Raw genomic sequence first — 24,989 nt, 5'->3', positions numbered from 1 at the left:
CAAAATTTGATAAGCAAACAATTTATGCCCACAAATAAAATTATCCCTCATTTGTGGGAGAATTATGATAATGAAAATTAAATAAATTTAATTGGAGTAAATTTCGTAGTAAATAATACGTCAAAAAAACTCATAATTAACTTCAAACAAGAATAGTCCTTAAAATGTAAATTATATACTGAAATAGGTTTTTATGTACAGGGTTATCCCGAAAGGTTTATGAATAATTGTACCACAAATTCTGGACGTGAAAATATATTGATTTGCCTTATTTTATCTTAGTGCAAAAGTTTATAATTACGGAGATACAAGGCGTCAAAATTAATAATTTATTTTCAATTTTCTTCCTTTTTTATTGATAGAAACGTGTCAACCTTATAAATATTGGTATACAGGGTTTTTTAGAGTGAAATATTCATCCTAACTTTTTTGACATTTTGTGGTCATGTTTCTGGAATGGCAACAGAAAAATGCAATTACGGGACATACAATAAAATAAAATCGAAAAAGTGTTATTTTTATTAATTATGCAGAAACACTTTAAGCAAGTGTTCAAAGTAAGCACCATTTTCATGTATACATAGATTAATACGGTGAAGAAAGTGAAAATCTTTGCATTATTTTCATATCTTGTTTCAAAATGTTAACGGAATCCTGAATACGTCTCCATAATCCATCTTCGGTATTTGTGTATATGGAGTAAACCATTGAGTTCAAAATACACATAAATATTGAAAAGAAATTAATAACCTTGACACACTGTATGTAGATGATATAATACAAATCACTTCGAGAATTTGTGGTAGAAAACCTTTCTGGTTTATCCTATATAATAACATATTAAACATTTATTGGAAATATTTTCAGCAATGGATGTGTGGCAATGCAATGGTACATGAAAAAACTTATTATACCAATATTTTTGCCATAATATGTAGGAAATTATTTCACACTCAAAAACACATAAAACTCAATTTGGTATATTTTGCCTTTTAGCAAAGTGCCATGATACACATATACTATAATTTAGTTTTTAGTTTTCAGTTCGTCCATGATATCGATTTTTTACTATTGCCGGACACTCATTCATAAGTGAGAACAATAGTTACATTATTGTATATATATATTAGATAAGCATCAATTGTATGACATGTACATAATTCTATTGTAAGATATAGCTTGCAATATCATATGTAATTATCTAATGACATTAGTATCAAGAAACGATGACTTACCCATCTAATACGTAATTTAATGGTTTTCCGATATAGAATTCGTCACAATATTGGCGAAGTACTTAGTTAAATTAAAAATGTCTTTCAACCCGTATATCAGAGTCATGTATTGCGGCAAAGACAAAATAGATTTCGTCACTAGGATGGACTCAAATGAATTACATGTTATTAGGGAATGACCAAAGACTCAATTGGAAGTTTCAGATCTACAATAGCTTATATTTAACCGCATTGGTAGGGTGCTTAATGAAAGCCCTCGACCCCCCAGAAGAAATACTGCCGCAATCAAGTGAGACTTTAATGCGCCGAGGAATTGTGAGGGACATGGTCCTGTTTCAATTCCTTTCCGGTCAACCAATCAGAACCGGACTGTGCCGGAACTCTACCTAGTTGAACTGGACGACGAATTTTTCTCTCACCTTCAACACAAACATTATTATTATTATTAATTTTGGGTGCGTGTTTCGGTGCAATTGCAGGGCAAATAATTTAAGCGGGTCTGATGAGCAATTAAGGAATTCATTTGTGCCCAATATCGCCGTGAACCGTTTCGGGATATGGCTGCGGAATAACTTGCACAAAACTGCAGTAATTACTTGTAAAATACAAACTAGTTTGCAGATTATTATAAAAGTTTCCTTCTTGCAAATTGCATTTGTAACGAATATTAACCATGTTTTAAGGCGAACGAAGGAACTGGTTGTGTGACTGGGCATCAAACGCAACTACGGTCATTGTAAATTAGAAGCTAAGTGCGAGGAAATTCAAATAATCATGGTTGGTTTCCTGAAACTAAATCACGCATTGTTGATAGATGGAATCAAATGGACTAGAATTAAGTGGCTAATATTAAATTAGATTTGAATTATATAATGGCTTCTATCAGTTTGATTAGAGGCTTACAAAGACACAATTAACTCGTTTAATAAATACACACTTCCCCACTAATTTGCCATAATTAACATTCAACAATTTTAAGACGCAAATCTACCCTAGAATTACTCTAGTAATCCATCATCTAAAATACGTGTTTATGTGATATATTAGTAGTCCATAATATTGTTAAGCAAACTTTAATTAAGAAGTTCGTAAATGTTGTTGAATCTGTTTCATTGTAAATTCAAACTTGTTAATTAAAATCATTCGATGTATCTAGTAAAATTTAATTATAGCATAACTGAATTTTTACTTACGAAGTTTACTTTGTCAAATTTTGTCGGTAAACTCAAATATCCTAAAGCTAAAGGCAGACTGGAGATAGAGTTCAGTGAGGCATATAAATGTTGATTTTCTAAATAATTAAATTGAACCATTACCTTTGCTGATTACGTATATCCTGGACCAATTTACCAGAAAAAAAAACTTTTATTGAACTTATTGCCGTTATCCCGAACTAAAATTACGCCACCCCCCCTAATTGGCACGCAATCTGACGTTATTGTTAATTCAGGAGGGTATAAAATTGATTTGGCCTACGTAAAAAGGGATGTATTTACTACGAAAACATAATTGTTTACGTTATGGCACAAGGGATGAATTAATCTAAAGGCTAAAACCTATCCCAGATTTGTAGATAGGACACACCGTGCTGAAAATACCCTTTCGGTTACATCAAGAACTATAAGATTCTATTCAGGGCCTATTTAAACATCACGTTCCGAAACTTTCAACCATCTAACTTGGACATTTATTGGTTCTGAACTCAAAACGAATTATCTTATGTCTTTGATTTTGATTTCGTTACTAGTTAAAGTTCGGGCACGTAAATCTTCAGATTGTTTATTCCTATTAAACGTTATCTTACCACTGATAAACTTTTATTTGCAATAATTATCCTTTGAATCCTTATTCGTTGTTCTTTAGATGGCAATATTGCTCAGATTAATTCTGCTATTTTTGGTAAACGACTGCATTTCAGCTGAAAGTTTAGGTTTATATATTTTTTATAAGCTGGCTCATGCTTTATCTTTATCAAGGGTTTATATTTAATTACCTTGTTATGAAAAAAAAATTATGACAAAAAAATATGTATTAACCATTAGTAGTAGCTAATAATCAATAAATTTATGATTTTATATGATCAAAAACTGTATTTATATCATTATTTGTAGGTGGTTAGGTTAATTTATGGACTAATTATGAAATAAATATGAATTTATTATGCATTTGTGTTTTAGGTTGCCATCAATATGTTGTTATTGCACAATAAAATAATTATATATTTAAATATCATCATATTAATTAATATAATAAAATTTATATGGCAAAATAAAATTAGCTAATTTAATTATTAAAATTTGTAGTGCACATTTCTGTTTAGGTACAGAAATTAGGAATGAAATTCGGAACTGAAATCGATTGTAATTACTGCATTTTAAACGAAACGCCGAGACTCGTTTATTGACTGTCAGAATCATATATGAAAAAGGGCCTTATAAAGATATAGTTATGATATTTAGCGGCTTTGGAAAAATAAATGTAAAGAACCGCGCATCCATGGACAATGGAAGTATTATCAGATCTGGTAGACCCTTACAAACGCTGACAATTACTAGATTTAAGGGAATTTTAGCCATCCCACAGATTTCAATTATAACTCTAGCTCCAAAACCTCAATTCCATTCAATGTAATTGACCAGGTAATAGCTTTACCGATGGCTTCACCTTACCCAGACAGAAATAGCAGGCCCGATATTAGTTTGTAAACCTTCCTAAATCATTACCATTATGTTGAATCACCTACTCATTTATCACTTAAACATTGAAACAAGATTTGTAACTAAAATTTTATGTTATTGTTACTAATGCTAATTGGTTTCGTTAACAAAACACGTATATGCAATAATTTTGAAATAATTTTAATAAAAAAAAAAAGTTTCAACTAACTTTCCATTTTAAGTTTTAATAATGGAACTCAGCCACGAAATTTAGGTAGAAACAGATAAGCTCAATTTAATTTCAGCTCTACAAATAAATTTCTTTTGATGGCTTTTATGCTAATTAGAATTTGTGTAACTTATTTTATTGATCATTGTTTTAAAAGCAACAAAAATATTTAAAATATGTACGAATTAAATTGTGTAGAATCATGTAATATTTTTGTTGTACAGTTTTTGCCTCTAAATAAAAAACAGACTATTACTAGATTTTTCATATATTTTTTGGGTGGCTAAAAAAAACCGTCTGACATGTATATTTTGTTTTTTTAGTTCATCCTTTAGCTTGTCAAGGATTTATATTTAAGGATAACAAGGAATCATAAAAATATTTTATATCTCACATTTGTGGAATTTTAAACGCAATAAAAATATTTGAATAAATTAATACATTATCAGAAATATTGATCAAAAACCAGTTTTAAATAAATATATTATTGATATTCGAAAATTAAAATTTCATTTTAATTTACCTCAAATACATAAATTAAATTGTGTTGCATCATATTGGGTTTCTTAGTTTTCTGTTGGCAAAACACGTATACTAAAATTAAATAAAAATTAAAAAAAGTTTAAACTAACTTTTAATAATGGGAAGTGAACTAAATGCAGCTAGGAAATTTATGTAGAAACAGTTAAGTTCAATTTAATCATAATGTAAATTAATTTCAACTCCACAAATATATTTTTATTGTATAGTATTTGCCTCTAAATAAGAAAAAAATAACTATTACTAGATTTTCCATATATTTTTTGAGTGACTAAAACTGACATGCATATTTTTTTAGTTCATCTTTTAAGTTTGTTAAAGATTTATATTTAAGGATAGCAAGGAATCATAAAAATATTTTATACTTCATATTTGTGAATTTTTAAAAGCAATAAAAATATTGGAATAAATTTATTCACTATCAGAAATATTTAATAAAAAAAGCAATTTTAAATAAATATAAAATTGACATTCAAAAATTAAAATTTCATTTTAATTTACCTCAAATATACAAATTAAATTGAGTACCATCATAGTAATTTTCTGTTGACAAAACACATATGCAATATCTAAAATTAAAAAAAAAAAGTTTAAACTAACTTTTACTAATGGGAAATAAACTAAACACAGCCAGGAAATTTATGTAGAAACAGTTAAACTCAATTTAATTATAATCTACATTAATTTCAACTCCACAAATAAATTTCTTTAGATGGGTTTTATGCTAATTAGAATTTATGCAACATACATCAATTATTGAATTATAAATGTGTGCTTGCTCGTTGCATGCAGTAAAACTTATTTAAATAAATCAGGTATAATAATATTATAGTTCAGACGTTAAATTCTGAAACTCTCTCAAACTTTTTTAGTATTTCACAAAAAAATAGTATTTTTTAAACAACAATATCATAATTTTGTTTTTAAGTTGTTCTTAATCTTTTCCAGTATTTCTCAAAAAAATATTTTTTTAAATATTAGTTATCCAACCACAGTCAACTCAGTATTATAAAATTGTTTTAAATTTCTTATACACAAATGATAAAACTAAATTTAAAGTTTGCTAATCATTTTTTAATCATTAACATACAATTTTTGGAGATGAAGGAAGAATTTTTTGTTTTATGCAGTTTCTGCTTTATGTTTGATGAATTTTTATTTAAGGGTGGTAAAGTAACTCCCCTCAAACTTTTTCATTATTTTACAAAAAGTATTGTTTAAATAATAATACCATAGTTCAGTCGTTAAATCCTAAAACTCCCGTAAAACTTTTTCTGTATTTTACCAAAAATATTATTTTTTAAATATTAGTTACCCAACCTAACCTAATAAACTTGTTTTAAACTTTTTATATACAAATGATAAAACTAAAGTTTTTCTTATCATTTTTTAAGCACTAACATACAATTTTGAACATTAAGGAAGATTTTTTTCTGCATTATATTTATGAGATTTATATTTAATTTATTATATTTAAATGCAATATAAATATTTAAATATATTAATACACTATGAATTATATTTAATTAAAAACCATTTTAAAATAAATGTAATATTAATATTCGAAAATTAAAAATTTATTTCAATTTACATCATATATAATTGGGTAGCATCATGTTCAATTTCTTATTTGTCTGTTTTTATCCTGAATTTCATAAAATTTATTTATTATTTAATTTAGTTTATGTAAAAATATATCAACTGTTACTATATTTATTATATATGTTTAATTAGAGAATATTGAAATAAATTAATACTCTATCGGAAATATTTTATTAAAAACTAATTTTAAATAAATATGATATTAATATTCTAAAATTAAAATTTCATCTCAATTGGCTGGCACCATGTTCAATTACTTATTTTTCTGTTTTTATTCTAGATTTAATCAACTTTTATGTATATGTCTTGTTTTTGCCTCGTCTATGTGACTATTTTATTTAGATTGTGCTTTATTTTTATTACAAATTTATGTTTAAAATTGGTAAGAAATAAAAACTATTTTATTTCATATACACCAGCTTTTAAAGACAATAAAATATTTATAAATTAATGCACTATCAGAAATATTTAATTAAAATCAATTAAATATAATATTAATATTAGTTAAAGTTTCATTTCAATTTACACAAATGACAAAACTAAAATTAAAGTTTTCTTATCGATTACATTGTTAATTTAATAGTATGATCATTAACCATAAATCCAATTTTGGAAGGTGCAGATAATTTAAAAAAGTCCATGGCATACCAGAACTTCTGAAGTCTGTTTATTTTCATTAAAATTTTAATTCATACTTAAAGTCTACGAACTATTATCAAGATCGTAATTTTTAACTTCGCTCTTAATAAAAGGTTTTTCAAATTATTTAATTATACGACCAAAATAAACCTGTAATTTTTTATTTTACTGAATTAAAACTATTCATTGTGTTGATTATACAGTTTTTTATGAAATTTTATTTAGTACAAGTTTTTAATCATAAATAATTTTATTGTAGATGATTCAGATGTAATTTATATTTCATAACAATTTTCCCCCTTTCCTCAACAGGTACTCTTTAAATGTCTACCCTTGAAACAAATCAATAGGGGGAATGTAGCCCAGCTTTCAAATTCAATAGAACGCCAACAGAATTTGTTGTAAATAAATAGTACTTATAATGATTTGCATTCCATTGTAGTACATCAATGGAGATTGAAAGCGTCTCCAGATTTCATTGGACTAATTTAATCAGCCAGCCCGACGCAGACAGATTTTATATATTATTAAATAAAAGAAAATCCACTTTACATGACAACCTAGTTAGCTATAAATACAATTGTATCCGTCTATGTATTGTCTCTTTTAAATCAGTTCGATTTATTAAAGAGAAGCACACAATTAAACATTCTGTAGAGGTATTCAAATTTGGGGGAGCCATTAATTGGAAATGCATAAAACTAATTCAAACACCAGAAGTTATAATTTAACGTTTACTGAATTAATTGAATGTAAAATACAACTTGGTTACATAATACATTGTGTGTAGGAGTATTGTAAGCGAGCATTCATTAGTCGAGGATGCATTTTCTTTTTAAGAAACCTTAATAAAGCATCATTGTTCGGTACAGAATTGAGTTGTAGCCAGAAATACCTGGGTATTGTGTTTATTAAGGAGAATAAGCCAAGAAAGGACTAATCACTTTCCCCACAGAGAATTTGTTAATTATTCAGGGTTTTGCACTGTTAATCTCTATTATTGAGACTCCTTAAGGTTGGCCCCAAAATATGTTCACGGCCCTTAACCGCTTTATGACTCCCACTGTTTGTCCGATAATGAAATTTACAATTTGGATTAATAACAATGTGACGAGAAATAATTATTTACAACCGCCGCTGCACTCGTTCAATGGGGGAAAAATGAATTTTAAATTAGTCCACCCCCACGGCGAAATTTATTACGGTTTACATGACCATCACGCATTTGACACGCGAATAAAGATAGAAGTTTCATCACTTTTAATATATGTAGAGTCACGAGTACGGACGAACAGTCCCCTGTAAAAACCGATATGCGTGTCAGACGAATCATTGTGGTCAAAATTGATTGGGGTATCGACTTAGCACCTATTTAATCCTCTGGTGCTTTAAAAATTTATTACACTCCTCCCCCATGATTTTTTTTTGCCCCCGGCTCCCGTCTACTTAGATAAAAGTCCGTGATAGGCAGGTTTTTTTATTGTAATCAAGTGATCAAGTTTTCTTGGGATCAGCACATTCGAGTCCATATTTTATCTGGGCCATTCATTAATGCACTTGGACGGGACATGTCGGTATTGTGTCATCGATTAGTGCGGGAAGTGGGTTTGTAATTTGTCATATTATCCTTATTGGATAATGGATTGTTGGATTTTTCAATTTGGTCGCGTTTAAATCGTCCACCGGAGACGCTTCCCGTCCGGGGACGCATTAGATAGTTATTGTTTTTGTTGAGAACTTCCACAATAAGGTTATAAAAGTTTTTTTATGTTCAAATAGTCTAATTCCGGTTCTGCATCTGTACGGGAACTTGGTAAATTATATGGTGTGATCGGGAAATCGGGCCTATTCCGATGCAGATCACGTATAAGATTAGCCACGTTGGCTAGTGAGCTAGTCTTGTGAAGTCGGGGCAGGGGGGAAGAATATTACGCGACACCTTAACATTAAGTTAGGTTTACACCATAACGATCATTAGAAATTAGATCAACTATCGAACGAATACCGGAACGCTGGAGAGCTATTTTTCATTTGGCGCCAGTTTTACTATCAGAACTTACGTAATTTATGTCAAACTAGTATCTCTGACTGTTCGGTGCAGCTTTGATATGAACAGATATAGCCAATTTTAAGCTCGATCATATTTTAAACTTAACCACTTTATTACTTTCTTTGATAAATGTCTTGTCATTCCACAGCTGTTTGTTTAATATAGCCGTACAAGATCAAATTTTCTCCAAAACCAAATTATATTTTGGTAATTTTTTTTCAGTTAATTGATTTTTAATTGTAAAATACTTTCTTTCCTTTCAATGCATAAAGTTGATCTTGAAAAATAGCTTAAAATATCTCAATGACTTTCTTCTTCAAAATTGTAGAATTACAAAAAATATGGAGTAATAAAAAATTTTTGACCTCTATAATATTATATTGTTTATACAACATAATATACATACATATTTAAATTATTCCACATCATAAACACACTTTTGAAACATAAAAGTTAAAAATTTATTAATTTATTTAACAGTGAACTGAGCTTTTGATACGTTTTTCCCAATATTACACTTAAAAATATTTAAACTTTAATTGTAAAATACTTTCCTTCCTGTCCCCATTTCTTCCTTATTATTTTCCATACTCAAAATGGGTTAAAAGTATGTTCCAATGCATAAAATCGTTGGACGTAGTTTTGAAAATGTGTTTCAAAAATCCTTAGGACTTTCTTCTTCAAAATTGGTGATGAAATTACAAAAAATTATTGAGTAGTCAATAATTTTGACATCTATTATATTATTTGTACAATATTCATATTTAAATTATTCACAATACATACATACCATTTTAAAAAAGCTTTTAATACTATTTTTCCAATATTATACTTAAAAATATTGAAACTTTAATTTGAAAATACTTTTCTTCCTTGATCTTTTTCTTCTATATTCTTTTTCATGCTTAAAAAGGGTTAAATATATATTCCAATGCATAAAATTGATGGACATAGTCATGAAAAAATGTTTCAATAAGCTCTATGATTTTCTTCTTTAAAATTAGTAATGAAATTACAAAAAATTATGGAGTAGTCAATAATTTTGACATCTATTATATTATATTATTTATCCAATATTCTTATTTAAATTATTCATACGACATAAACCTTATTTTAAAAAATATTTTGATGTTTTATTCCCAATATTATACTTAAAAATATTGAAATATTAATTGTAAAATACAATTTTTGCACCTTTTTTTCTTTATTATTTTCTATTTTTAAAATTGGTTAAAAATATTTTCCAATACATAAAATTGATGGACGTAGTTTTGAAAAATGTTTAAAAAAGCTTTGCGACTTTCTTCTTCAAAACCGTTGACGAAATTACAAAAAATTATGGGATAGTCAATAATTTTGACATCTATTATATTATATTATTTTTCCAATATTCGTATTTAAATCATTCACACAACATAAACACTATCTTGAAAATGCTTTTGAAACTTTTTTCCTAATATTATGCTAAAAAATATTGAAATTTTAAATACTTCTTTGATCTTTTTCTTCTATAATATATTCCAATGCATAAAATTGATGGACGTAGTCTTTCTTCTTCCAAACTGTTGATGAAATTACAAAAAATTATGGAGCTCCGTTTCTTCTATATTATTTTCCATGCTTAAAATGGATTGAAATATATATTCCAATGCTTAAAATTGATGGTCGTACTCCTGAAAAATTGTTTCAAAAAGCTCTAGGACTTTCTTCAAAACTATTGATGAAATTACAAAAAAAAAATATGGAGTAATTAATAATTTTGACGTCTATTATATTATATTATTTATGCAATATTAATTTTTAAATTATTCCCACAACATAAACCCTATTTTGAAAAAGCTTTTAATACTTTTTTCTCGGTATTATACTTAAAAATATTGGAACTTTAATTATAAAATGCTTTTTTCCCTCTTCTATATTATTTTCCTTTCTCAAAATGAGTTAAAAATATATTCCAACGCATAAAATTAATGGACGTAGTCTTGAAAAATTGTTTTAAAAATCTCTAGGACTTTCTTCTTCAAAACTGTTGATGAAATTACAAAAAAATTATTAATGTTGACATCTATTATATTATTTATCCAATATATTATAAATTGTACATTGTATAAACAGTGATTATTCACCTTAATTTATTATAAAAATTGAATTAAACTCTGAACATTTTATTACTTATCCTTATAAATTCGTATAATTTCCTTCCTGAGTGAAATTATTATTTTCCATAGTTATAAATATTATAATGAATTTAACAACACCAAAATATATTAAAAATTGCTTTAAACAAGTGATTGCCCTTCCGATAATTAATTTCAGTTTGTCCTTTATTATTGGAAAAATATTAGCTCCCAATAACACATAAAGACTTAATTTAGGTGAAAGCAATTTGCCGTATGATGTAATCAAACATCGGTGGTTTCGCGTCTAAGAAAAGCAAACAGTTGTAGTTCGATCTCGACATGGCTATATTAAAATTCAACGGATAGATATTAGAAAAGGAATGATTTCCCACAGGGAGATAAAAATATTGAATAAATTAGAAAAGTTTCTGGTTTTTTTTCACCCCAACTAGTCTGCATTTTAATGCGTTCGTCAATCGATAAATCAACCACAGACAAATATCTATTTGTCTTAAACAACTCCCTTCGGAGGTACGAGACACAAACGAAACATACGTGCATTCTTCGGATGCCGATATATGTAAGTTGGAATATTAAAAATACAGCTGTACTTATATAAATAACTTTCTTTTGAAAACTGCAATAACCAAACCTTAGAGTTCATTGCCAAAAGGAATGTTTTGTTTGTGTTTTGTTGGTCGTTTCGACTAGCTGCGCAAAAATTTAGCATAACGAATTCCTAAAAATTATCCGGAATGTTTAGTATTTTTCGTTGGTTTTTTATGCTCTCAATTAATTGATTAGTTGGCCGCCTGTTGCGATAAATTGTTTAATTTTCTTGTATACAAACTACAAATATTTTTATTGGAAAATGACCACACACCATCAATTTTGATTAATTGATTTTATTTGAGTTCCTTCAGAACCACGTTAATAAAAATGTAACGACACATGGAAAAGCAGTACGATTTCGTTCACTATTTAATGATTTGAATAAAACAAAAGCCAGTAGAGACAAATAAATGCGTTTCATTGGTCGAACTAAATTTTTATTTAAAGACCTCCTATTTATTATTTAAAATTTTAAAAACTTATCAACGCATTGTGGTGATGAAGCTATTAATCATTTAAATTTCTCGTATTTTATTCCTTTTGAAATTGCTCCAGTGCCAAATTTAACAAAAAAAAAGTTTAATAGTGGAAACCTAAAAACTTACACATGGGGAAAATGTAATAAAGCGAGACACTGACAGATACAGTGACAAAGGCAATGCATCTGACTGAAATAGTAATGTCTCAAATACTCTAAACTGAATTACTAAGAGTCTGAAAAACTGAAAAGTAGTCTTTCAGACAAAAAGGAAGTGTATGGAAAGATCAAGAAAAAGGAATTTTGTTACACCAAAGTAGAGACAAAAAATGTTATTAAATGAGACTGTGTTGGAAAGTAAGACGTGCTAATGATTTTTTAAAGCGTTATTGTCTTGTTTCGTATATGTATTTTTGTAATAATATTTTCCTGGGAACAATTAAATTTTTCTTCTAAATTAAATTAAAAAAGCAACATTAAATACTTATTACTTAGTTTGATATTTTGTTATTCAAAGCCTTCGAAAAGCTTCAAAGCTTTCAACAATGTTTGTTTTTTGTTTAGGTATAAAATTAATATAAATTGAGCTACACTACTTGTTATAATTTTGAATAATTATATGGAAATAAGGAGTGAGTGAACAATGGACTAAAAATAAGCATATAAAATATAAACTAGTCTATAAATTGATGGAGTCTCAGATATATTAGCTGCAACTTAGGAAATTCTTGAAATTACATACATAAAAATAATGTTTTCTGATAAATAATTAAATATTCCTTTGAAAGGTAAATTAAAATAACACATCATATATTTATTTTGTTCAATATTTTGTTATACAAAGCTTCAAAGCTTTTAGCATCGTTCCTATAATAATTTCGTTCCCACTGTCATTTTATTGTTTTGGTATGAAATTAATATAAATTGAGTGACACCCCTTGGTGCAATTTTGAAGAATTGTATGGAAATAAGGGGAGAGTGAACAATGTGCCAAAAACAAGTATATAAAATGTAAATTCGTGTATAAGTTAATGTAATGTCATATATATATATATATATTGGTTGGATTTAGTGTGAATTTAGGAAATTCTTGAAACTACGCATATAAAAATAATATTTTCTGATAAATAATTAAATATTCCTTCTAAGTTAAATTAAAATAACACGTTAAATATTAATTTTATTCAATATTTTGTTACACAAAAGCTTCAGTGCTTCCAGCAACGTTTTTAAAATAATTTCGTTCACACTTTCATTTTATTATTTTGAGATAAAATTAATATAAATTGAGTTACATCCCTTGGTGTAATTTTGAAAAATTGTATGAAAATAAGGAGAGAGGGAACAAAGTGCTAAAATCAAGTATATAAATTGTAAACTCGTCTATAAATTGATGGAATATCAGATATATTAGTTGGATTTAGAATGATCTTAGGAAATTTTTGAAACTACACAAATATTATAATAATATTTTCTGATAAATAATTAAATATTCTTTCTAAGTTAAATTAAAATAACACGTTAAATATTTATTTTATTCAATATTTTGTTATACAAAAGCTTTAAAGTTTCCAGCAATGTTTTTTAAATAATTTTGTTCACACTATCATTTTATTATTTAGGGCTAAAATTAATATAAATTGAGTTACATATCTTGGTATAATTTTGAAGAACTGTGGTAAATAAGGAAGGGATGAACAATGTACCAAAAATAAGTATATAAAATGTAAACTCGTCTATAAATTGAGGAAATGTCAGATATGTTAGTTGTATTTGGTATGAACCTTGAAACTACACACATAAAAATAACGTTTTCCGATAAACAATTAAATATTCCTTCGAAATTAAATTAAAACAACACATTAAATATTTATTTTATTCAATATTTTGTTGTACAAAAACTTCAAAGCTTTCAGCAACGTTTTTTAAATAATTTTGTACACACTGTCATTTTATTGTTTAGGGCTAAAATTAATATAAATTGAGTTCCATCTCTTGGTGTAATTTTGAAGAACTGTGTGGAAATAAGGAGGGGGTGAACAATGTACCAAAAATAAGTATATAAAATGTAAACTCGTCTATAAATTGAGGAAATGTCAGATATGTTAGTTGTATTTGGTATGAACCTTGAAACTACACACATAAAAATAACGTTTTCCGATAAACAATTAAATATTCCTTCGAAATTAAATTAAAATAACACATTAAATATTTACTTTATTCAATATTTTGTTGTACAAACGCTTTAAAGTTTCCAGCAATGTTTTTTAAATAATTTTGTTCACGCTATCATTTTATTATTTAGGGCTAAAATTAATATAAATTGAGTTACATATCTTGGTATAATTTTGAAGAACTGTGTGGAAATAAGGACGGGGTGAACAATGTACCAAAAATAAGTATATAAAATGTAAACTGGTCTATAAATTGAGCAAGTGTCAGATATGTTAGTTGTATTTAGTATGAACCTTGAAACTACACACATAAAAATAACGTTTTCCGATAAACAATTAAATATTCCTTCGAAATTAAATTAAAACAACACATTAAATATTTATTTTATTCAATATTTTGTTGTACAAAAACTTCAAAGCTTTCAGCAACGTGTTTTAAATAATTTTGTTCACACTGTTATTTTATTACTTAGGGCTAAAATTAATATAAATTGAGTCACATCTCTTGGTGTAATTTTGAAGAACCGTGTGGAAATAAGGAGGGGGTGAACAATGTACCAAAAATAAGTATATAAAATGTAAACTCGTCTATAAATTGAGGAAATGTCAGATATGTTAGTTGTATTTGGTATGAACCTTGAAACTACACACATAAAAATAACGTTTTCCGATAAACAATTAAATATTCCTTCGAAATTAAATTAAAACGACACATTAAATATTTATTTTATTCAATATTTTGTTGTACAAAAACTTCAAAGCTTTCAGCAACGTTTTTTAAATAATTTTGTTCACACTGTCATTTTATTACTTAGGGCTAAAATTAATATAAATTGAGTCACATCTCTTGGTGTAATTTTGAAGAACCGTGTGGAAATAAGGAGGGGGTGAACAATGTACCAAAAATAAGTATATAAAATGTAAACTCGTCTATAAATTGAGGAAATATCAGATATGTTAGTTGTATTTAGTATGAATCTTGAAACTACCCACATAAAATAACGTTTTCCAATAAACAATTAAATATTCCTTCGAAATTAATTTAAAACAACACATTAAATATTTAATTTAATTAATATTTTGTTGTACAAAAACTTTAAAGCTTTCAACAACGTTTTTTAAATAATCATGTTCACACTGTCATTTTATTGTTTAGGGCTAAAATTAATATAAATTGAGTTACATATCTTGGTATAATTTTGAAGAACTGTGTGGAAATAAGGAGGGGATGAACAATGTACCAAAAATAAGTATATAAAATTTAAACTCGTCTATAAATTGAGGAAATGTCAGATATGTTAGTTGTATTTGGTATGAACCTTGAAACTACACACATAAAAATAACGTTTTCCGATAAACAATTAAATATTCCTTCGAAATTAAATTAAAACAACACATTAAATATTTAGTTTATTCAATATTTTGTTGTACAAAAACTTCAAAGCTTTCAGCAACATTTTTTAAATAATTTTGTTCACACTGTCATTTTATTGTTTAGGGCTAAAATTAATATAAATTGAGTTACATATCTTGGTATAATTTTGAAGAACTGTGTGTAAATAAGAAAGGGATGAACAATGTACCAAAAATAAGCATATAAAATGTAAACTCGTCTATAAATTGAGGAAATGTCAGATATGTTAGTTGTATTTGGTATGAACCTTGAAACTACACACATAAAAATAACGTTTTCCGGTAAACAATTAAATATTCCTTCGAAATTAAATTAAAACAACACATTAAATATTTATTTTATTCAATATTTTGTTGTACAAAAACTTCAAAGCTTTCAGCAACGTTTTTTAAATAATTTTGTTCACACTGTCATTTTATTACTTAGGGCTAAAATGAATATAAATTGAGTCACATCTCTTGGTGTAATTTTGAAGAACCGTGTGGAAATAAGGAGGGGGTGAACAATGTACCAAAAATAAGTATATAAAATGTAAACTCGTCTATAAATTGAGGAAATATCAGATATGTTAGTTGTATTTAGTATGAATCTTGAAACTACCCACATAAAATAACGTTTTCCAATAAACAATTAAATATTCCTTCGAAATTAATTTAAAACAACACATTAAATATTTAATTTAATTAATATTTTGTTGTACAAAAACTTTAAAGCTTTCAACAACGTTTTTTAAATAATTTTGTTCACACTGTCATTTTATTGTTACTATAAATTGAGTTACATGTCTTGGTGTAATTTTGAAGAATTGTGTGGAAATAAGGAGGGAGTGAACAATGTACCAAAAATAAGTATATAAAATGTAAACGCGTCTATAAATTAATGGAATGACAGATATATTAGTTGGATTTAGTATGAACTTAAGCAAACACTTAAAACTTTGGCAATAGTGGTAATTGGTTTTTGTATTATTTGCAGTGCCGCCAAATATAGACGATTCTCTGAGCAGTAGCGATGTAATTGTTAGGGAAGGCGCCAATGAAACTTTGACCTGCAAAGCTACCGGATTTCCGCAGCCCAGCGTCAAATGGAAGAGAGACGACAACTCCAAAATTACCATCAATAAGACCCTTACAGGTAATCAGCATTCTTAGCCAATGGAAATCACACTTAATTTTGTATCTGTCGTTTGTTTCAGTTACTGATTGGGAAGGCGAAACGTTGGAGCTCACGAGGATTTCCAGATTAGATATGGGGGCATATTTGTGCATCGCCAGCAACGGGGTGCCACCAACAGTCAGCAAGAGGATTAAAGTCAGCGTAGACTGTGAGTATTCTTTCTAAATTGTAATTTCTTGCATCCACACTACGTACAGCCTTACTTGGAATAAACCTGAACAATTTTAATTACATTGGACCAAATGTGGTCTTTAAAGCTCTTAAAACTCTTTTGTCTTCAAGTTAATTAATTTTTTCCACATGGTTATTACCGGGGGTCTATTTAATAATTAAATTTCTTTTCTGGCTCTTGAGTTTTAACATACAGACAGAATAAAAAAGGAACTCCCTCTCTCTTTTAGTGTGTAAAGGGATTTTCAATAATCCAATAAAGACGAATGATGTACAATAAATTAATTTTCTTAAGTCATGATTTGAGCTCTTTGTTGTAAAATAGAAAAGCAATTCCCAAAAGTGGGCAAAGAAGCATAGAACGCTCGAATGTTATGCATTTAAAGAGGTTACAAAGGGTAAATGATCATGTAAACAGCTCGGTTCCCCCGTCCTGTGCGACTGTCGCTCAGCGTTACACAGAAGCAAGAGTGTGAAATATCACCTCTAAAATCGACGCATATACACCTTTCTGCCTCGAACAGCCAGCTGTTTTGCATGCTATAATGAAAACACATTTAACTATTTCCATGGTCGAGGAGGTGAATGCGCCACACTAAAAGTCGATTTAAAATCAATCCCATAACCTACAAAGTTATACAACTGTTTGTGCCTTTTCACTTTTCATTTTCTTTGCCCGTGTACAATAATTTGTTTTCTCTCCCAAGGCATGACATAAAATTATTGTTTATAACGTAAACTGTTGCCTTTGAAGATTAATTGGTTGGATTCTTTGATTTAAATTGTCCGGATATTAAAAATTCCCTTGGCAACAACAAGAAATTTGTAGTAAATACATGATCAGAGGTAAATAATTTATAGGTAACCTCTTTATAAAATATGAATCACTTCGGGCACACTTCAGCAGTTGCTTTCAGCTTAAAACACACCATCAGAGAAATCCTGATGAAGATTCAATATCTTTACATAAAAGCGCCTGTTAAAATGAGAATTTTAGTGAGGAGAATCCGTTTGATTTCGGCATTAGATTTCAATTACATCTTACTTAAAAGGTAAATCATTATATTTAATATTCAGGGTTCATAGCCAAAGCAACTTTTAAGTAAGTGGATCTCGAGATAGCTCTTCTATATTCCTGTGCATAAAATACACAATATCGCAAGCATGCAGCAATTTATACGTGAGTATACGTGAAAGTGTTTTTGATTACGTTTAACTGTATTACATAAATACACACTGTTTGATTTTTATTAAAATCTAAAGTTATGACAGTAATTTTGAGTGAAATGCAATGAGATGAACGAAGACTAAACGAAAAACAAATCGCCTTACAACACCTCGATTTAAAATGAAATTGATCAAAATAATAAAACATTTTCACAACAATTAATGAGTAAAATTACCTTTAACGATCAATATTGGAGATGGCATAGGGGAAAGTCATGCTTTAGTTTAATTGACTCAGCCGTTGACAGTTGTACAGAATTTTTATTATGATTTTTAATAAAGGAGTATCACCCTTAAGAGACTGGTGTAAGAGCCTCTGTTGATAGCAGGAGTAACTACCCTTATATTCTCAATAACAACTCTTGACGAAAACCAAGCATTGAGCTTTTTAATTGCTAAGAGACTTTTTTCTTTGTCCTAATGAATAAAATTAATTTTATTCTTTAGCATTTTTGCATTTGATCATTATTTTCTGTTGCCAAGCAATTTAGTGAAACGATTTAAATAATGCAATGTGATTAATTCGTTGTTTATAAACATTTTAATAAACGATAAAGGGATTTTAAGATCAAAATGGAAATTTTGTAAATCTGATTGTGGAACATATAGGTATAATAACAAAAATCTATCGATACATAGCGTACGAATACATAATGCAAACAAGAATAATAGTGCTCTTTTGTATTCAGTTTGCGAGCGTCAATTATTAATGGGAATAGGAGATTGTAATTGGATGCTCATATCACCATGATGACATCATATTTACTAGATGATTAATTGATATTATAATGGTTCGGCATCAGTTTTGTTTCTTTCCAGGTTATTGGTAAAATATGCTTTTGTTCGTGCACCCTCTACCCATTACAGAAATTAATACACACCAAAATTATCACATTATTACTTCACTATTTCATTTTTTTTCAATAATCACTTGAAAAGTATTCCTGAATAAAACATTTGAGCAAAAACACTTTCTTAAAAGATTAGAAATGCTGCTGCTTCAAATGCTTTTAAATGTTTGGAACCAAATGAGTGATTTTTTATGTTTTTCAGACTGCTACAACTTCTGAAATTGGAGCAATAATTGAAGTCATACAAAATAAAATATTTTTGTATGAAAAGTGGTTCCAATGATCAATCAATGAACTCGATAAACTCTCTACTTCAGTGGTTAAAATAATCCTAATTAACCGTAAATTCTTTTTCAATATTTTATGAAAGATTAAATGGATGCCTACTGAAAAATAAATATAATTGGCGTGTCACTTGATGAAGAATGCTGCAGGAAATTCATGTTGTGGCTTTTATTTATAGTCATTCAAATATTTTTTAGATTATCATAATAAAACCATGTTATTTGGTATTCTGGAATTAAATCTTGTGGCATAGATCATCTTTAAAAATAAAAAAATTGGCTGCTTCAAATTTCAAATCTGCTACAAATTCAGAAATTAGCCAAATAAGCCATGTCATACAAAATGAAAGATTTGTGTATGAAAAGTGGTTTCAATGATCAACCAATGAACTCTGTAAACTCTTTACTTCAGTGATTAAAATAATCCTAATCAACCATAAATACTTTATCAATATTTTATGAAAGAAAGGTTAGATGGATGTCTACTGAAAAATAAATATAATCGACGTCTCACTTGATGAAAAATGTAGCAGGAAACTCATGTTGTGGCTTTTATTCATAGTATAAGTAGTCATTCAAATATTTTTTAAATAATCATAATAAAACCATATTATTTGATATTCAGGTGTTAAATCTTTTACCAAAGACCATTTTTTTAGTTTTAGTCATCCTAAAATTTAAAAAAATTGGCTGCTTCAAATTTCAAATGTTTGGAACTAAATGAATGAATGTTTCATTTATTTTCACCTGTTACAACTTCAGAAATTAGCCAAATAATTCAAGTAATAAAAAATAAAAAATTTTTGAATGAAAAATGGTTTCAATGAACTCTGTAAACTCTTTACTTCGGTGGTTAAAATAATCCTAATCAAGCATAGATACTTCTTCAATATTTTAGGAAGAAAACATTAAATGGATGTGTACTGAAAAATAAATATCTTCAATTTCAAATGTTTTGAACTAAATGAATGAATGTTTTATTTATTGTTACAACTTCAGAAATTAGCCAAATAATTCAAGTAATACAAAATCTACTGAAAAATAAATATAATTGGCGTCTCACTTGATGAAGAATACAGCAGGAAACTTATGTTGTGGCTTTTATTTATAGTATAAATAATTATTTAAATATTTTTTAAATAAAAATAATGTTATTTAGTATTCTGAAGTTAAATTTGAGTCATCTTAAAAAATTAAATGTTAGCTGCTTCAAATTTCAAATGTTTGGAAGCAAATGAATGAATGTTTTATTTATTTTCAGTTACAACAGAAATTAGCCAAATAAGTCATCTCATGCAAAATGATTTCAATGATCAATAAATAAACCTCTTTACTTCAGTAGTTAAAATAATCCTAATTAACCGTAAATTCATTCTCATTGTGAAAGAAGGGTTAAATGGATGTCTACTGAAAAATTAATATAATTGGCATCTCATTTGATGAGAGCAGGAAAACCACGTTGTGAGCAAAAAACTCATTTTTTTAATTGGAGTCAAAAAGTAAATTCAATTCAAATTCAAATTAAAATTTAAAATTTCTACAAAATGAACTAAATAATTCCAGTACTGCAAAATAAAATATCTATGTATGAAAAGTAGATTTAATTATCAACTAATAATCCATGTAAACTGTTTACTTCAATGAATAATATATTAACTAATTAACCGTAAATACGTAACGATAATCAGTATTTTATTAAAGCAGGATTTAACCCTGTATACTAGAAAATGAATAAAATTAACGTTTCATTTGCAGCAGGAAAATCACATTGTGGCTTTTATTTATAGGAAAAGTTAATATTACCTAATTACAAACGAATTAACGTATTAAACGGCATCCTGAAAAAGACATCGTTCATAAAACGTATTAATTAAATCGATTAAAACGGATTAAACAGGTGTAAAATAATACGCAAGGTGGAACACGAATAAAGAATCTTAACGTCTATTAAGCAGGAATGAGGTCGTGTGGGAATTTAGAACTATAACTTAATTTGATTAGTTATAAAGACAAACGTTAATAGCATAAAACAAGTTAGCCCTGTGTGTTCGGAATCTATTTTGTTAATTTGGGACTAGGAAAATAAACCGGGCAAATAATCAAGCATTGAAGTAGTCCTTCAGTATGCTAACTAGACCTAGCTATACAGTTTTAACATGGACAAATGGTATTTGCATTAGCTGACCATTGTACAATTGCACTATGTATAATTTTGCTTCCCTCTAGCACGTTGCTATTGTGAAACTGACATTTTGGATGGCCAGCTAGTTCCTGCCTAACAATGGATACTAATTTATACTATGGCTTGTACCACGACCGGTGTGTATATAGATATTGCCGCCTCCACTTTTATTATGGAAACGTAAAAAACCTATCAAAATATTTCCCACGGTCAATTCTGCACGCTTTCGCTACGGTTATGTGTGCCATTCTAAAATATTCATACCATTTTGTTTACACACTAATAAAAATCTATTGTATTTGGTTGTTCCGACACGCACATTGTGCCACTATTATTATTAATTATTTTTTAAACAAACCCATGATTTTTTTTATCGATCAACTAAATTATATATTTACGGTATATGTTTAAATATCATAGTAGTTATTTCGTATAATATTTATTCGTTGCTTATATTTAACAAATATTAATATTGTTTTAAGTTTTTTTAGTTTACTTAATTTATCCAACTCCACTCTTTGGTTTAAAATTTCCTAAATGAATTTTATAGTCGTTATTTGGACTAAATATATTATTCCCTCTTATTTGTTAAAATCTTAAAAAACTAAACTTTATTTGTGTGGGAGTTCTAAAATTTTCCTTTACAACTTATTAATAATTTTTAAGTATTAAGTGTCCCTGTTAATTTATTATTAGATGTTTTAAGTAATTTTATCAGTATTTTTAAATTTAATAATTTCGTTCGTTTTGATTTTTATTTTACAAATTTTTTCATGGTATATTTCTCAAAAAAGAACCTTTTTGAAGGGAAAGCCTTTGCCCAAACCAGAAAGTCTTACATAATCTTACTTTTAAATAATTTTGTTAAAAATTAAATATTTTAGAATATATCACAATAAAATCATTTCACGTTATTATTATGGTTACTTAAAAAAATGAAAATTTATTTATTTTATCAATAAATGTCAACGTTTTAAATATTCTTTAATTACCTAAAATTCCATAAAGAGACATTCCAAAAATTTTACTCTTAATTTGACTAAACCTTTCTTAACTTCCCCTTTTTAACGTTTGCTTAAATTTTCTGGAATTCATAGATTAATTATTTTTTAACCTGCTGTTTAGTATACAGTCAAGAAATATCGTTAAAAAGGTTCGATAGAATCTAGGGGAAAGAGAAAATTATATTTAACATATTACTATGCACAAAGAAATAACATTTCCTACATTATATCTGTTAAAATTGCTCAATTGCAAAGTTTTCTACAAACATATTAAATAAAATTAGGATTCCATTATAATTCTATTAGTTTTTATATATTTTTTTATTCTTAACTTACCAGAGACTGTAAACTGCTTTAATTTCCTGTTAAATAATTTTACACTTTCAATTTGACTTAATTTATTTAAACAGTTGTAATCTATTTTATACTTGTGATTTCAAACTAACTTAAAGATTAGAATGAAGGAGAATACGATAACTTAGTTTGGAATCTCAAGTGAACAAAGCTTTCACATAAATATTCTGTGTATATTTAATATACATTTTCTAACTATATTTAGTCTAAAATTGAAGTAACAAAGAATATACACAATAAATAACACAATTTAACATATTGAAATGCATAATCTAAATACTTTTGTTGATTGATAACATTTTTAAGTGCAAAGTAGTGTAAGCTTTGATTATTTGGTTAACCAAGTAGCCAAAAGTGGTCCAGTAATCTCCATAAACATTAAAATTTCATTATAATTTTAAAATACTTTTTAATAAATAAATTTTTATAAATTTTGGTTGAAATAATTCTGCCTGTGAGATCTTCAATTTCCTATTAAATAATTTTACTCTTTCCTTTTGACTTAATTTATTTAAACAGTTATAATCTATTTTCTACTTAATGATTTCACACTAACTTGAATATTATAATATAGGGAGAGTACGATAACCAAGTTTGGAATCTCAAGTGATCAAAGCTTTTACATAAATATTCTCTATATATTAATATATATTTTAACTGTATTTACTTTACTGTAAAAGTAACAAAGAATACACATAATAAAGAACGCAATTTAACATTTTAATGTGCATAATAAAAATATTCTTCTTGATTGATAACTTTGTTTAAATTTAAAAATTGATTAACAAGTAGCCAAAAGTGGTCCAGAAACCTCCACTAACATCAGAAGATCATTATAATTTTAAAATGTCTCTTAATTAATAAATTTTTATAAATTTTAGTTGAAATTATTCTGTCTGTGAGTCTGTGAATTCCTCAATTTGCTACTAAATAATTTCACTTTCTATCCGACTTAATTTATTTAAACAGTTATAATCTATTTTCTACTTAGTGATTTTAAACTAACTTAAATATTAGAATATAAGAAGAGCACGATAACTAAGTTTGGAATCTCAAGTCATCAAAGCTTTCACATAAATATTCTCTATATATTTAATATATATTTTTAACTGTGGTTACTCCAAAATAAAAGAACAAAGAATATACATACAAAGAACTCAATTTAACATATTGTTATGCATAATCAAAATACTCTTGATGATTGATAACATTGTTTAAATCCAAAGTAGTGTAAGCTTGTAAATGGTACAGAAATATCCATTAACGTCAGAATTTTATTATAATTTTAAAATGTCTCTTAATAAATATATTTTAGTTGAAATTATTATGTATGTGAGTCTGAGAATTATTCAATTTCCTATTAAATAAATTTAAAATTTCCTTTTGATTTAATTTATTTAAATAGTTATAAACTTTTTTCTGCTTAGTGATTTCAAACTAACTTAAAGATTACAATATAAGGAGAGTACGATAATCAAGTTTCGAATCTGAAGTGATCAAAGCTTTCACATTAATATTCTCTATATATATTTAATATATATTTTTAACTGCGGTTACTCTAAAGTAAAAGTAACAAAGAATATACATAATAAAGAACACAATTTAACATATTGATATGCATAATCAAAATACTCTTCATGATTGATAACATTGTTTAAATTCAAAGTAGCGAAAGCTTGGTTAACCATGTAGCTAAAATTGTTCCAGCAACATCCATTAATATCAGAATTTCATCATAATTTTCAAATGCTTCTTAATAAATAAATTTTTATAAATTTTATTTGAAATTATTCTGCCTGTGAGTCTGAGAATTATTCAATTTCCTATTAAATAATCTATTTTCTACTTAGTGATTTAAAACTAACTTAAAAATTACAATGTATGGAGAGCACGATAATCAAGTTTGGAATCTGAAGTGATCAAAGCTTTCACATTAACATTCTGTATATATATTTAATATATATATTTTTAACTGCGGTTACTCTAAAGT

The 24,989-nt window shown here is 27.2% G+C and overlaps 1 protein-coding gene across 3 annotated transcripts in view; it reads left to right on the top strand.

Annotated features, from left to right (window-relative positions):
• The window catches only part of LOC109596383 (neurotrimin), a 301,564-nt gene that overhangs the window by 215,997 nt on the left and 60,578 nt on the right, over positions 1-24,989 (top strand). For all 3 annotated transcript variants that reach the window (XM_049961122.1, XM_049961121.1, XM_049961123.1), the window contains exons 4-5: positions 16,726-16,884; positions 16,946-17,074. In XM_049961122.1, coding sequence (XP_049817079.1) covers positions 16,726-16,884; positions 16,946-17,074 — 288 coding nt within the window. The remainder of the gene's footprint in view (positions 1-16,725; positions 16,885-16,945; positions 17,075-24,989) is intronic.

This window comes from Aethina tumida, chromosome 1 (genome assembly GCF_024364675.1).
Source record: "Aethina tumida isolate Nest 87 chromosome 1, icAetTumi1.1, whole genome shotgun sequence".
Taxonomy (NCBI): domain Eukaryota; kingdom Metazoa; phylum Arthropoda; class Insecta; order Coleoptera; family Nitidulidae; genus Aethina; species Aethina tumida.
Note: the sequence above shows the minus strand (reverse complement) of the source record. Positions and strands in the feature narration are given on the sequence as shown.